This window comes from Festucalex cinctus, chromosome 10 (assembly GCF_051991245.1).
Source record: "Festucalex cinctus isolate MCC-2025b chromosome 10, RoL_Fcin_1.0, whole genome shotgun sequence".
NCBI classification, from domain to species: domain Eukaryota; kingdom Metazoa; phylum Chordata; class Actinopteri; order Syngnathiformes; family Syngnathidae; genus Festucalex; species Festucalex cinctus.
Window position 1 is genome coordinate 9285026 of NC_135420.1, and position 12473 is coordinate 9297498.

Consider the following 12473-nt stretch of genomic DNA (forward strand, 5'->3'; position numbering starts at 1 on the left):
GTGTAATTCCGCACATTTTTCGATCATTTTGTTACGTTATATGTAGGATGTTGAACATTTTTCTTCAGCTGTTGACTTCATGTGGAGCAGGCATTTATACATAGCTGCAGTTTTTGGTTTACTTCCATTATGCGATGTGATGATTCATTCTCATTGGCCGATTCAGTCAAGGCCAAACAGCAGCTCTTGATATACCAAGTTAAAGGGCTTGATGATGCAACTCCTGCGCCTCCTCATTGGCGTGTTGCAGCATCACAGCTGAGCTTGTCGCCGTCAAAGATCAATCCCACAGGCTCATTACACTTTATTGGCTTTTTATCTGGCATTCCCTGCAGCCTGTAGTTGAGGTGGGTGACCACCACACTCTTGTGCTGTGATCCAAAACAGCGCTATGATGAGATCAAGCCTTTTACGTGACAGTAGGAGGAAGAAAACTGCCCTTGACCGTTTCCTTTTGCGGAAATGATAACTAAATACTGTCATAATTGTTTACAAAATGATTGTGGAAGTAGGCTAATATTTACAAAAAACATGGATATTAATTATGTGATATCATCAGTCAGTGGTAAAGAGGAGTAATGTTGAGATGTAAAGGACATGGCAGGTTTGCTGTGAAACCCATGGCAATAATCTCTTCATCGCCTTTCATCTGAGAGCGCTGCAGTGCTGCTCATTTTTACCATCCGAGAAAATATTCTCAGAGACAAATTCCTTGACATTCCATGTGAAAATTATATTTTAAGTCATGAGCTTTTTTGCAACAAATATATATTTTAATTATAATGTGTGGCTAGATAACTTGTTTTGTTTACATGGCTAATTAATTGTTAGCATCATAACTTTGATTTAAGTTGAAAATATTATGTAGTGCAACCATTATAGATTATGTCTAAATTATATTGCACTCAATAGTACATAATAAAGAGAAATATTTAATGCCTTTCAATAATACATTAAATGTGCTGGGTCTGGTGAAATCCTTATCCTTCAATGACTATGCGTGTTTATTAAAAAATAACATGACAGGAAGTTAATCAAAATATTTATTCCCCGTGACATTGGCATAAAAATAGGCCTCACTTTAGGGATTTCCAAGTGAATTACATTCTGTCAGTGTTGCCACAATTTTGTTTCTCAGAAAGCGTAAATAGGAAGTGGCGCTTTATTGGTACTGCTTGCTCAGGTTTAATCTCATGTCAATATAATGTTAATGTCTTGACAAGAATCAAAATTGGAATTTCCAAATGAAATAATTCTGAAAGGCTTAAAACATTTCTTCAGAAAGTAACACTTATTGATGCTACTTTGTAAGTTCCAGTTTCATGTGAGTGTAATTTCAATGTATTGACAGGCACCTGTTTAAACATGCTGTGCAGAATTGATGAAAAGTGGGAAACTTTGACTTGTGATTTGGGGTTTGCCAGACTTCCTTCGGGCAGGCTGAACTCTGCTCTTGTGGCAGTTCGCCTACAGCGCTTGATGTGAGTACAAAACTGTTTTTGTTTTCTTCCTTTCATTTCCCACCGCGTGTGTGCAAGTCCCCAAATTGTCGGTTCCCAATTTAGTATGCATGTGATGTTTGATCTGCTGATGGGAAGTCACTAAAGTTCACTCAGAACACTGGCTATTTTCCATGGGTGGACATTTTAAAACTGCTCTCCTCTGAATGTGCTACAAAGAATTTAAAAGCTTTAAAAGCATCAAGAAGTGAAAGCAAACAAGGTCTAAATGTACCTGGCATTTAAGTGAGGTGTCAAATGTAACTATTTTGTTGTGACTTGATTTAAAAAATATGTTCCACCAAAGCAGATTGTCTTTTGTCTCCATTTCCAGGTCCCACAAAAATGGCACAGCAGCCAACGACACGAATATGGAATCTTCTGAACCTGTTGTATGTGAAGCAAAGGATTCCTCCATGTGTTCGATTTCCATTGGCACTACAAACTTTGTTACTGTTGTAACTGTCAACATATCCGGCTGTGAAGCTGGACCAATTCTGCTCAATGTACCAGCTCGCCCTAGTAAGAAAGAAATTGATTTTTAAAACATGTTCTTATATGTCCAACTGGTAGTATTAGTGCTTAATTTGACTTTTTAAATAATACAATTTTATCTTACAGCGAAACCCCGGCCTCCTTTGAACCTCTCACATTTCCAGACCATCAAGCCAGAACTGATTTTACAGTGGGATGAGCCAAAAGACCACAATTCCGGTCCATTAAGATATGAGGTCCGATACGCAAATATCACTCATCGGTCTTGGCAGGTGAATAATAATCCTTAGTACACATTTTTAGTTTGTTACGATGTGTTGTGTATATATTGTCATTTCAAATTGTACAACCCCTAGACTCATAGACAAAACCGACTGTAAAGTACTCAGGGTTTCCCCCAGAAAACTTGCTTAGTGTGGTGGTCCAGACTGGGAAAAATAAATAAATAAAAATCTGCCCGGGAAAATATTCATATGTTGAAGGTGGGGCGGGCCGCCAGGCTAATGAAACAATGGGGAAAGAAACCCTAGTCCCTGATCAGTTGGGATTCCAATGCAAAATTTAGACAAACTCCCAGGGTACATAGGGAAGTTTTGTAATTGGTTTCTGCGGTCTGAAAGTGCCTCAAAAAGTGTTGTAGCAGTGACAATGACTGCTTGCCCTTCATTCAGCGCTGTAGCCTTGTAGCATCTAAGTACACATAGTTAGAAATAACCAAAATAAACACCCATACTGTTTGTTTACCTGATGGCGGTGGGCTACTTTAGCACACACTTCACCGTGTCCACTTTACTGCAGCGCTTCCTTATTCTGTAATAAAAATTCTCCAATTAACTATGGCCAGGAGCCACATGCAGAGAAGTAAAGACAGGAGACGCTCGCTCTGATGTCTGTGCAGTGAAAAAGCGACCTGACAGGGTTTCTGAATGGTCTAATTATTTTAATTACAATTCAGTAAAAGATTTTTAATTGACAGCTGACGATGAAGTGACGCACAAGCTTACTGTTATTCATGCAGCAGGGCACGAGGTCATCCACTTCAGTATTTACCTTTTATGTAGAGTCTTACTTGCTGAGAGTCAGTCTGAAGAGCGTTTGCTACACCTGTTCAAATATTTTCATTCAGGAGCGAAGCCCAATTAAATGTTGCTGTGGTTTATTTGCAGGCTTGTTTTTCAACCATTTAAGGTCAAATGAGAGTATATTGTTGGCTTCATTCATGAAAAGATGATAGACGATCGACATTTGTTTTTTTACGCTTTTCAAGTATTTCCTGAAATACTTCAACACTTTCTGCTACAGTATGAATGTTTGGATTTTGTGTTGTGCTAACACTTAAAACTCATTCACTGCCTTTGACAAGTATACTTGTCAATTGTATTTTTTAGAGCGGTGCTAAATGGGGGCGAATCTGATTATGCTCCACTGTAAATATCAAACTTGGAAACGACTTTACTGATGCCCAACCGCTGGTAGGTGACATCATTGCCCCATTTTATACAAAATAAACACAGTTTCAGAGTCCATGGGAGAAATGGCTGTATTTTGGCAAACCTACTTTTTTCTACTGTCAATTATAAAAGAACGGGACGGGGCAAAAAGTAGGGAGTTTATTCTGTTATTTGGTAGATTCGGTTTATATATAATTATTGAATGTAATATCACGTGAGTATTGGAAATTAAAAAAAATTCTATAATGACTGGCAGTGAATGAGTTAAAGTGGAAGTCAACCACAAAATTGTTTAGGCGCCTATCTCAGCTGGCTCTGGGCAGTAGGCGGGGGACACCCTGGACTGGTTGCCAGCCAATCGCAGGGCACACTGAGACGAACAACCATCCACACCTACGGACAATTTGAAGCGCCAAATTAACCTGTCATGCATGTCTTTGGAATGTGGGAGGAGACCGGAGTACCCGGAGAAGACCCACGCGGAGAAGATGCAAACTCCACCCAGGAAGGCCGGAGCCTGGACTCGAACCGGAGTCCTCACAACTGGGAGGCGAACGTGCTAACCACTCGATCACCGGAGCACAATATTATTAAAAAATAAATAAATAAATAGCTGCAAAACAAAAATATAAAATAATTTGTGCTGTTTTTTTTTTTTTTTTTTTCTGTGTGCAAAGCGCACATACTCAGTGCAAACAAAACCCCTACAACACCAAGCGAATGCTCCCTGCGCACACTCTGCCAATAATGAGAGCGGCACTGCCTCCTAATGTAGTGGAGGTGCAATTGCACTTTATTCTAGGACAGTAAAAAAAAAAAAAAAAAAAAAAAAAAGCATGTTCCCTGAGGTCAAATGTGCCCCACTTGATGGAGTCTCGCCGACTCCACTATTTGAGAAGCACTGGTGTAATTTGACTTAAGCAGCAAAATGTACCCATTTTTATCCATTTAGCCATTTTGCAACTTGGTGTTGTCTGAAAATGACATCACAGCTTGTTGGTTGCTGACTGAGCCCTGAGAACTGTGATGTCATTTTTAGTCGGCAGTAGCAGGGTTATTATAGTTGTAGAATTTTCATTTTAGTTGTTTTTATTTCGTGTTTTTTATTTTATTTTATTTTTTTTATTCAGTTTAATTAGTTTTAGTTATTTAAAAAATACTTAGCTTTAGTTTAGTTTTAGTGAGTTTCGGTATTTTTTAAATACATTACTTGTTGTGTGCAATATTTAATAAACACCCTGGTAAAATGAAAAAAGTAACACATTTTTTACCGAGCGTTGCATTTCGGCTAAAAAAGCAGGTGAGCCAAGCCATTGGAGGCAAAAGTCAAGCACGCACAATTGTCACCTAGGAAACGACGTCATCTGAAGATTTTTTTCTTTTGGCTGCTGCTAGATGACGTGACTTCTGTGTGAAACACTTTCAAACTTATTCCGGTTAATATCGAAATAAATATACTTAAAATCACATTTAAAATCATCCCCGAAAGCTCATGCATTAAATTAATAACGGTACCAAAGATTAATTCGAAGGACATGTTCACAATTATTATAGTTAGTTTTAGTTAGTTTTGTAAACATAAAATGTAGTTTCAGTTAGTTATTGTTTTTTAAAAAGTATTTTTGTTTTTATTTTATTCAGTTGACATTGTCTTTTGAATTTTAGTTTTTTTCGTTAACTAAAATGACCTTGTTTAAGACTACTGGGGCTGTATAGAACATATTATTGTAAAGAACTTTGGAGGGTTGATTTCCTCTTTAAGGCCATTGGAAAAATATTGTTTTTATCAGAGCGCGGCCACCTGACATATTTCATCATGCAGGTGTTTTCTGACCTTTACAGGTAGTGTCTTCAGGACTGGAGCACAGACTGATTCTGGATCTGGTGTCCCTTGTCAACTATACTGTACAGGTTCGCTGCTCTCGTCTGCATGAACCTCCCTTGTGGAGCAACTGGAGTGAACCATATCACATCTACCTTGGCAGTAAGGAACACTTCTATGTGTTGTTTTGATGGAACTTGACATTCTACATGTTTTCCAAAGTAAAAGCAGATGTTTGCAAATGTCATATTTTTGGGGAAAAAGACCTGTTTTCATGGAGGACTCCAGAAATCGGAGATTTTTACAATAAAGAGCCTGAAATTCCAAGAGTTTGGACAATTTGGACATCAACAAGGTCTCTAAATGATGCGTTGATTATCAAAATACTTGTCAATTAATTTTATACTCGATTTGTTGTCAATTAGATTTAACATGATAGGTCTGCTGCATTGTGCAAGACATGCTTTGCTTTGCATAAACTTGACTGCGTCACGTCCCTCAAAAAAGGGGTTTCATTTCTGAATGTGTTGCATTAATCCAATGACCTCAATTATTTCCTAGGTAGTGCTCAAGCAATAAAAATTTATGTTACCCATTAGCATTAGCCTTTAATACGACAGTCTTGGTCAGGTCAACAGACTGTAAAGGTCAGCTCTACAATAATAGACCTGCTACAAATCATGGACTCATGGACTCATTTTAGAAGCATGTCCATGTTGTTTTCATATACCAACCTTTTGCAGTGGGGAAATAAAATTGCAATAAATAATACAGAAAGATTGCTATCAAATTATAAATGCTATAATGTATATTATATACAGTATAGCATTTATATTTTTAAAGATAATTTACAGATGTTCATCATGCATTTTATTTTTATTTTTAAACCACACATGGAAATACTGTAATGTACTGTAGGACCAAGAAAGAAAAAAGAAAAAGAACAGCAAATGTAAATTAAACTCTTCTTACAATGTGTTTGTTCAGTGGTGAGCTACATCCCTGAAAAAGTTTTGGCCCATCCGGGGGAGAACGTAAGTGTTTATTGTGTATTCAACAACCGCAGCATCAATGCCAGCTCTGCCGTGTGGATGCTGAACTTCGAACAGCCCCTCTCTTCCAGCCACTATTACTCAGTCAATCAACGGGTATGAGCGCACACTTAGTTTCTTTGATTGGGTGTGGTATATTTCCAAACTGTTGTGCTCACTAAACGTTGTCCAAACCAGGTCAGCCACGTCACAATAAAGCCATCAGACTCGGGGATGTATGAGCTGCTGCAGTGTAGGGCTTCAAAGGAGTGGACCATCCCTTACAGCATCATCTATGTAGACGGTGAGCTGTAGTCATAAGCAACAGCAAAAGTACCGGTAGATCAAATTTTTTAGCATCTTGATCTACATTTTTACCATCTTAGGTTGGGGTATAAATCCAGACTTCCTCTTCCTAATGTGCATATGTGTGAGTTTTTTTGGTACTCAGGCTCTCTCCCACATTTCAAAAGCATCCGTGTTACATTCATTGAATACAATTAAGTGCGAATGTGACTGGTTGTTTGTCTTTTTATGCTATGTAACTGTTTGGCGACCAGTCCAGGGTGTACCTAACTACTCGCCCCAAGTCAGCTGGGATAGGCTACAGCAAACCTGAGAAGCTAATGAGGATAAACAGTTTTTTTTTTTTTTTAATAGCTGCATATTGCTGTATGTAATGTGGATCTAAATTCTTCTCCTGATGTTTTGGAAGTATTTTTTCCCTCTTCCTGTTGTTGACAAAGGCAGGAAATAGAGTGGAGACGTGATAATGTGGGCTTGAGTATCACAATGAAGCATGGGTTGCTGTTGTTTTTCCCATAACTTAGAGTGTGTCTCTCTGTGCAAATCTCTATTTTCGCAGGAGCTTCTATCGACATCAAATGTGAGACTAGCGGTGATATTGATGCTATGGACTGTAGCTGGAAAAACACTTCGTGGATCAAACAAAAATTCCAGTACACGTAGGTCATGATTTTTATTCAGGAGTTGGAGCGCCCTCACATGTCCTCGTGCTAATGAATACTCAAATTGGTCCTTGTTATTATGCGCAAGTTCAATGAACACAGTGTACTGAATGAGACAATGCTTTTTGGGGCACACCCTGGAAATACATGTGTCCAATCCTGCACAGCCAGAGGACGCCAGGAAGTTGCTCAATTTCTTTTTATTTTGTCCTTTTTTTCTTTTTTTCTTTTTTTAACCTCGGAGCAATATATTAATCAGCACACAAGTCATTGAAGAGCAAAGCTTAATAGTTTGCATTCCTGTTGAGACATGTTTTATAATTGTTGTGCCACACTTTTTCTTCACGTCTGTTTTACAAGTTGTTATTGTTATATAATCAAAGCACATTTGATTTTCATTATCAACATTTTCTCCCCATAAAGTAATTCAATGTAAACAATTAAAAAGGTTTCACCACTGTTTTTTTTTTTTTTTTTTTTAAAGAATATTACCAACATGAAATATCATACCTGTAACATTTAAATGAAATAGGGGTGTCAAAATTTGTAAGTTAATTCTAAGTTAATTTAAAGTTTTTTAATATTGGAATGCCTGTACTGGGGGAATTCCAGTTGCAAGGCAACAGACATGTCCACTTCAAAATTTAGCAGTAATAAATTTAATAAATGCATATATTTGTGTAGACTGGGGTCAAGATATATTTTACAATTTTTAAAATCTGCAGAATTTCACAAGTTTCTTTACTTTCACAAGTAAAGATTAGATTGCTCTTAATATGAAAAGAAAAATGCACTGGGCTGTCATCATCTTACAAATGCAATTATGCCATCTACTGGCAGAAAAATAACCAACACAAATCAATATCATACTCGTTTTTTACAGTACCTCTTTTTAATTTTAACTCAATTTTATGAATTATTATGAAATTACTGTATAGGTGACGAAAGGATGCAGCCATATTTCTATTAGTTTAACATTTGTTCCTCTTTTATGTTAACAAGTGTGAAAACATATGGAAAAAAATATTTTATTGTACATTTAGAACAGAACAAAACCGGGCTGAGAGCAGCTCCACAATTGAGTCTTTTATAAGCTACGCTCAGCCCAAATTGCCACGGGGAAAACATTTAGAAAAATTGTTCTATTTGGGCTTTCTTCTCATTTTTTTTTGCACAGGCAAAAACATTTGTCAAGGTGCAAAAGTTTACAGCACCTGGTATTCCCAGGCGGACTCCTATCCAAGTACTAACCAGGCGCAACCCTGCTTAGTTTCCGAGATCGGGCGTTCTCAGGGTAGTATGGCCGTAAGCTGACAGCAGCTCCACAATTGAGTCTTTTATAAGCTACACTCAGCCCAAATTGCCACGGAAAAACATTTAGAAAAATTGTTTTATTTGGGGGCGGCACGGTGGACTAGTGGTTAGCACGTCCACCTCCCAGCACTAAGGACGCAAGATTGATTCCGGGCTCCGGCCTTCCTGGGTGGAGTTTGCATGTTCTCCCCGTGCCTGCGTGGGTCTTCTCCGGGTACTCCAGTCTCCTCCCACATTCCAAAGACATGAATGGCAGGTTAATTGGTTGCTCCGAATTGTCCCTAGGTGTGTTCGTGCGAGCAGATGGTTGTTTCTCTCTTTGCCCTGCGATTGGCTGGCAACCAGTCCAGGGTGTACCCCGCCTACTGACCGAAGCCAGCTGGGATAGGCTCCAGCACCCCATGACCCTTGTGAGGAGCAATCGGTTAAGAAAATGGATGGATGGATTTAGAACAGATAAAATTTCTGCTTAATCGTGAATCAACTATTGAAGCCATGCGATTAATTACAATTAGAATATTTAATCGTCTGACACCCCTCAAATGAAATATTTGATAGCTATACTAAACATCTCGAATGTCTTTACCACAGATGGACTGACCTACCCTGTGATGTGATGGAGGAAAGAGAGAGAAATGGTGAGAAAGTTGGCGAGACGGGGCCTGAATGTCTGCCGGTCCGATCCAAACATCATGCCTGCACCATCCCGGATGTACGGAGGAATTGCTACAAATTGTGGCTGGAGATGATGTCCCATCAGGGCCCTATCAGATCCAAACCCATCTACATGTCACCTCTCGATCATGGTAAGTAACCTGGATGTCCAATCCCTTGAAAAATGCATGGTTCAGAACTAACATGGCGTTCATTGTCTGACTTGCAGTAAAGCCCCACAAACCATCGAATGTGAAGGCAGTGAATTTAAGAAGTGGGGTCCTAAGGATCACGTGGGCGCCTCCAATTTTGCCTGTGCAGGGCGTCCAGTATGAGTTCCGTTATCACGCTCCTTCTACCATCAGAGCTCAGCCAGAGTGGAAGGTGAGTTATTATTACAGTTTAAAATAGTAAAATGAATTTGATTACTGTGAAATACATTTTCACATTACATATTATTCGTACTCAATGCAGCTCAGTAAACCAGTGTGGGTACCGTTGGTGGAGATTCCGATTCCGAACATGTGCCAAGTTTATGCGGTTCAGGTGAGGTGCATGCCTGCCAATCGTACTGGCTACTGGAGCGACTGGAGCGATTTGGTCTACTCGGAACCCCAAAACAGTAGAGGTAACACATCGTTGCTATCACCTCCCTTGCAAGATTTCACACTTTCCAAAATATTATCAACCGATGGCGTTGCTTTTCCCGCAGCTCCAGAATATGGCCCAGATTTTTGGAGAATTCTCGAAGATGATCAGCTCACAAATTCAACAAATGTTACTCTGCTGATTGCGGTATAAAGCACACGATGAACATAGCCAGTGTGTAGTCGATGCATGACAAATAATGTCTTGATTTGCTGTTTCTAGCGTCTTTCAACTGTGAGCCGCTCCTACTGCATTAATGGATACTATGTAGTCCGGCATCAGATTTCAAGCGGTATTGTGACAAGGGAGAAGATTGAGCTGGTGTCCTCCTACAGCTTTGAGTGGAACGGAGCTCTTCAAAGTGTGACAGTGGAAGCCTACAACAGTCTGGGGAGTTCCAGAAAAAACTTTAACATGACGCTGGGAAGACAACCTAAACGTGAGTGTTCGATAACTCTAACCATACAGCCAGTATTCTTTCTATTATATCTTGGCCACTCGGTACTTTCTCAGTTTAACGACTAATGTCATTTAAGAAGAGTGAACAATTCAGCATTGTGAGTGAATCACCTGTTAAGTTTTCTAAATAAGTTTTTTCAAATTGTGAAAGGACCCATGCAGTGTTCTTAAAGTGGAAGTCAAGTCAAACATTTCTATTTAATAATCTGTTTGATGCACCCCCACTAGTCTAAACAGCATTCTGATTAATATTGTGTTTGTGGAATGTGAGTTAAACGGAAAGAAAAAATCCACCCGTTTCTATCTATCTCGGAAGCGGCCATTTTACCACTTGCTGTTGACTGAAAATGACCTCACAGTGCTTAAGGGCTCAGATAACGACAGTCAGGACCCAGGCTCACCTGTTTTCTGGGTTTGGTCATGTGGTGTTCGCAAGGTGAACCCTTAAGCACTGTGATGTCATTTTCAGTCGCCAGCAAATGTCAAAATGGCCGCCCCCTGAGACGGATAAAAACGGATAGTTTTCTTCTTAATTCATGTTCCACAAATACAATATTGATTAAATAATGCTCTGTTTAGACTAGTCGGGGCGCATAGAACAAATTAAAAATAAAGACGATATTTGACTTGGAAAAAAATCTTTCATTAAAGCTTTTTTATTGTGCTTGAAATATCAGGATGGACATTTTGGGCGTTTTCCTACCAGCTGTCATTTCCGCATCATCATGCTAGATACGCACTATGAGTGGATCAAGCCTACCATGTGGACGTTCCCTATCAAATCTGGCCTTGAGCCAGTCTTCAGTCTTCTCCTGGCGACTTTTTTTCCCCTCTGATGCACATGAAAGGCTGCTGTGAATCATTCTCCTTGAAATGGGGAGGCATGGCTCAGCGGTAGAGTGGTTGTCTCACAACCCAGACGTTGAGGGTTCAATCACTTGCCCTTATGACCATGTTGAAGTGTCCTTGAGCAAGATACTGAACTCCCAGTTGCTACTGGATGAATGTGATGTCAGTGTGAAGCGCTTTGAGGGCCTAGGTGGAAAAGTGCTATTAAGTGAAAGACCATTTAGCATTAGAAACATCAATATTGCACTTGATAAAGTAACAATCTGCACTGTAACACTTCCTACTTTTTTTTAGTCTAATTCCTAGTGCAAACATTGGCAGCGAAACACACACATATTCGGCAACGTTAAAGAAATTGAAAATTTTTCGCATTTCTCCTCGCGGTAGCCAATCGGCTTTGAGTACGGGCTACATCGCACAGCGTCCTCTCTATTGTCACCCCGAGCACAACAACACGGCCAGCCGGGACAGAATAGCAAACAAGTGCTGGTAAGTCTGTTCACTTGCTGTTGAACTGTACCAAGGTAGCAGCAGTGTTTATCATCCATGCCAAAGCTATTTTTAGCGCAATTGCCGGCCGCCAGATTGCCACTAAAAAAGCGAAAGTGCTTTCACGTCCCTCAAAAATTGAGAAAATAGTGCCACGGCTGTATAGCCCCAGGAAACAGGAGGAAGTAATCGGCGGTGCTCACTTTTTGTTGACTCGCTAAAGTGATCCACGCCTCCTCCGCTCTGGTGCGCACGAAAGCACGAATGAGCGGCAATCATTCATAAAGAACACGAAGGAAGCGTTCCACTTCGCCTTTTCGGTTTTGGTGTGAACTCAGCATTACTCTTGCTTAAAATAACAAGCTAAATGATTTTTTAAAAATTCAAAGCAGGGAATCCCAACCACTGTGGAAGCACAGACTGCACTTTTTTTTTTTATTAAGTTGATGAAAGGTGAGTGAGCTATTAGCATTTTATTGGTAAAGTACATTTGTGCTAGTTTTTTTTTTTTTTTTCCTGCTTCTTTTACAATGCCCATCAACAACTGCGACGAGTGACTCAGCTTCAAACATTGTGCTGTTTGACATTTATAAGACAAGTCTTATTTATTTATTTTTATTTACTTTTTTTTCCGGAAAGAAGAAAAGAATGATCCAAGATGGGACCAATTCGTGGAGGAACAAGCGCAGGGCTCAGATCCAATGATGAATATTAGCTAGAGTGGTTTTCAATTGTGCATGTTAATTAGAAGCAGCCCTCGATAAAACTTGCACAGTCTGTGCTTATGTGGTTGT

The 12473-nt window shown here is 39.5% G+C and overlaps 1 protein-coding gene and 1 pseudogene across 3 annotated transcripts in view; one reads left to right on the forward strand and one right to left on the reverse strand.

Annotated features, from left to right (window-relative positions):
- Nucleotides 1-12473, forward strand: part of lepr (leptin receptor) — a 36554-nt gene that overhangs the window by 19450 nt on the left and 4631 nt on the right. For all 3 annotated transcript variants that reach the window (XM_077534118.1, XM_077534119.1, XM_077534117.1), the window contains exons 5-16: nt 1352-1481; nt 1834-2021; nt 2121-2266; nt 5288-5429; nt 6255-6415; nt 6497-6602; nt 7164-7263; nt 9172-9386; nt 9464-9618; nt 9709-9862; nt 9947-10029; nt 10105-10321. In XM_077534118.1, coding sequence (XP_077390244.1) covers nt 1352-1481; nt 1834-2021; nt 2121-2266; nt 5288-5429; nt 6255-6415; nt 6497-6602; nt 7164-7263; nt 9172-9386; nt 9464-9618; nt 9709-9862; nt 9947-10029; nt 10105-10321 — 1797 coding nt within the window. The remainder of the gene's footprint in view (nt 1-1351; nt 1482-1833; nt 2022-2120; nt 2267-5287; nt 5430-6254; nt 6416-6496; nt 6603-7163; nt 7264-9171; nt 9387-9463; nt 9619-9708; nt 9863-9946; nt 10030-10104; nt 10322-12473) is intronic.
- Nucleotides 8469-8577, reverse strand: LOC144029159 (5S ribosomal RNA; annotated as a pseudogene).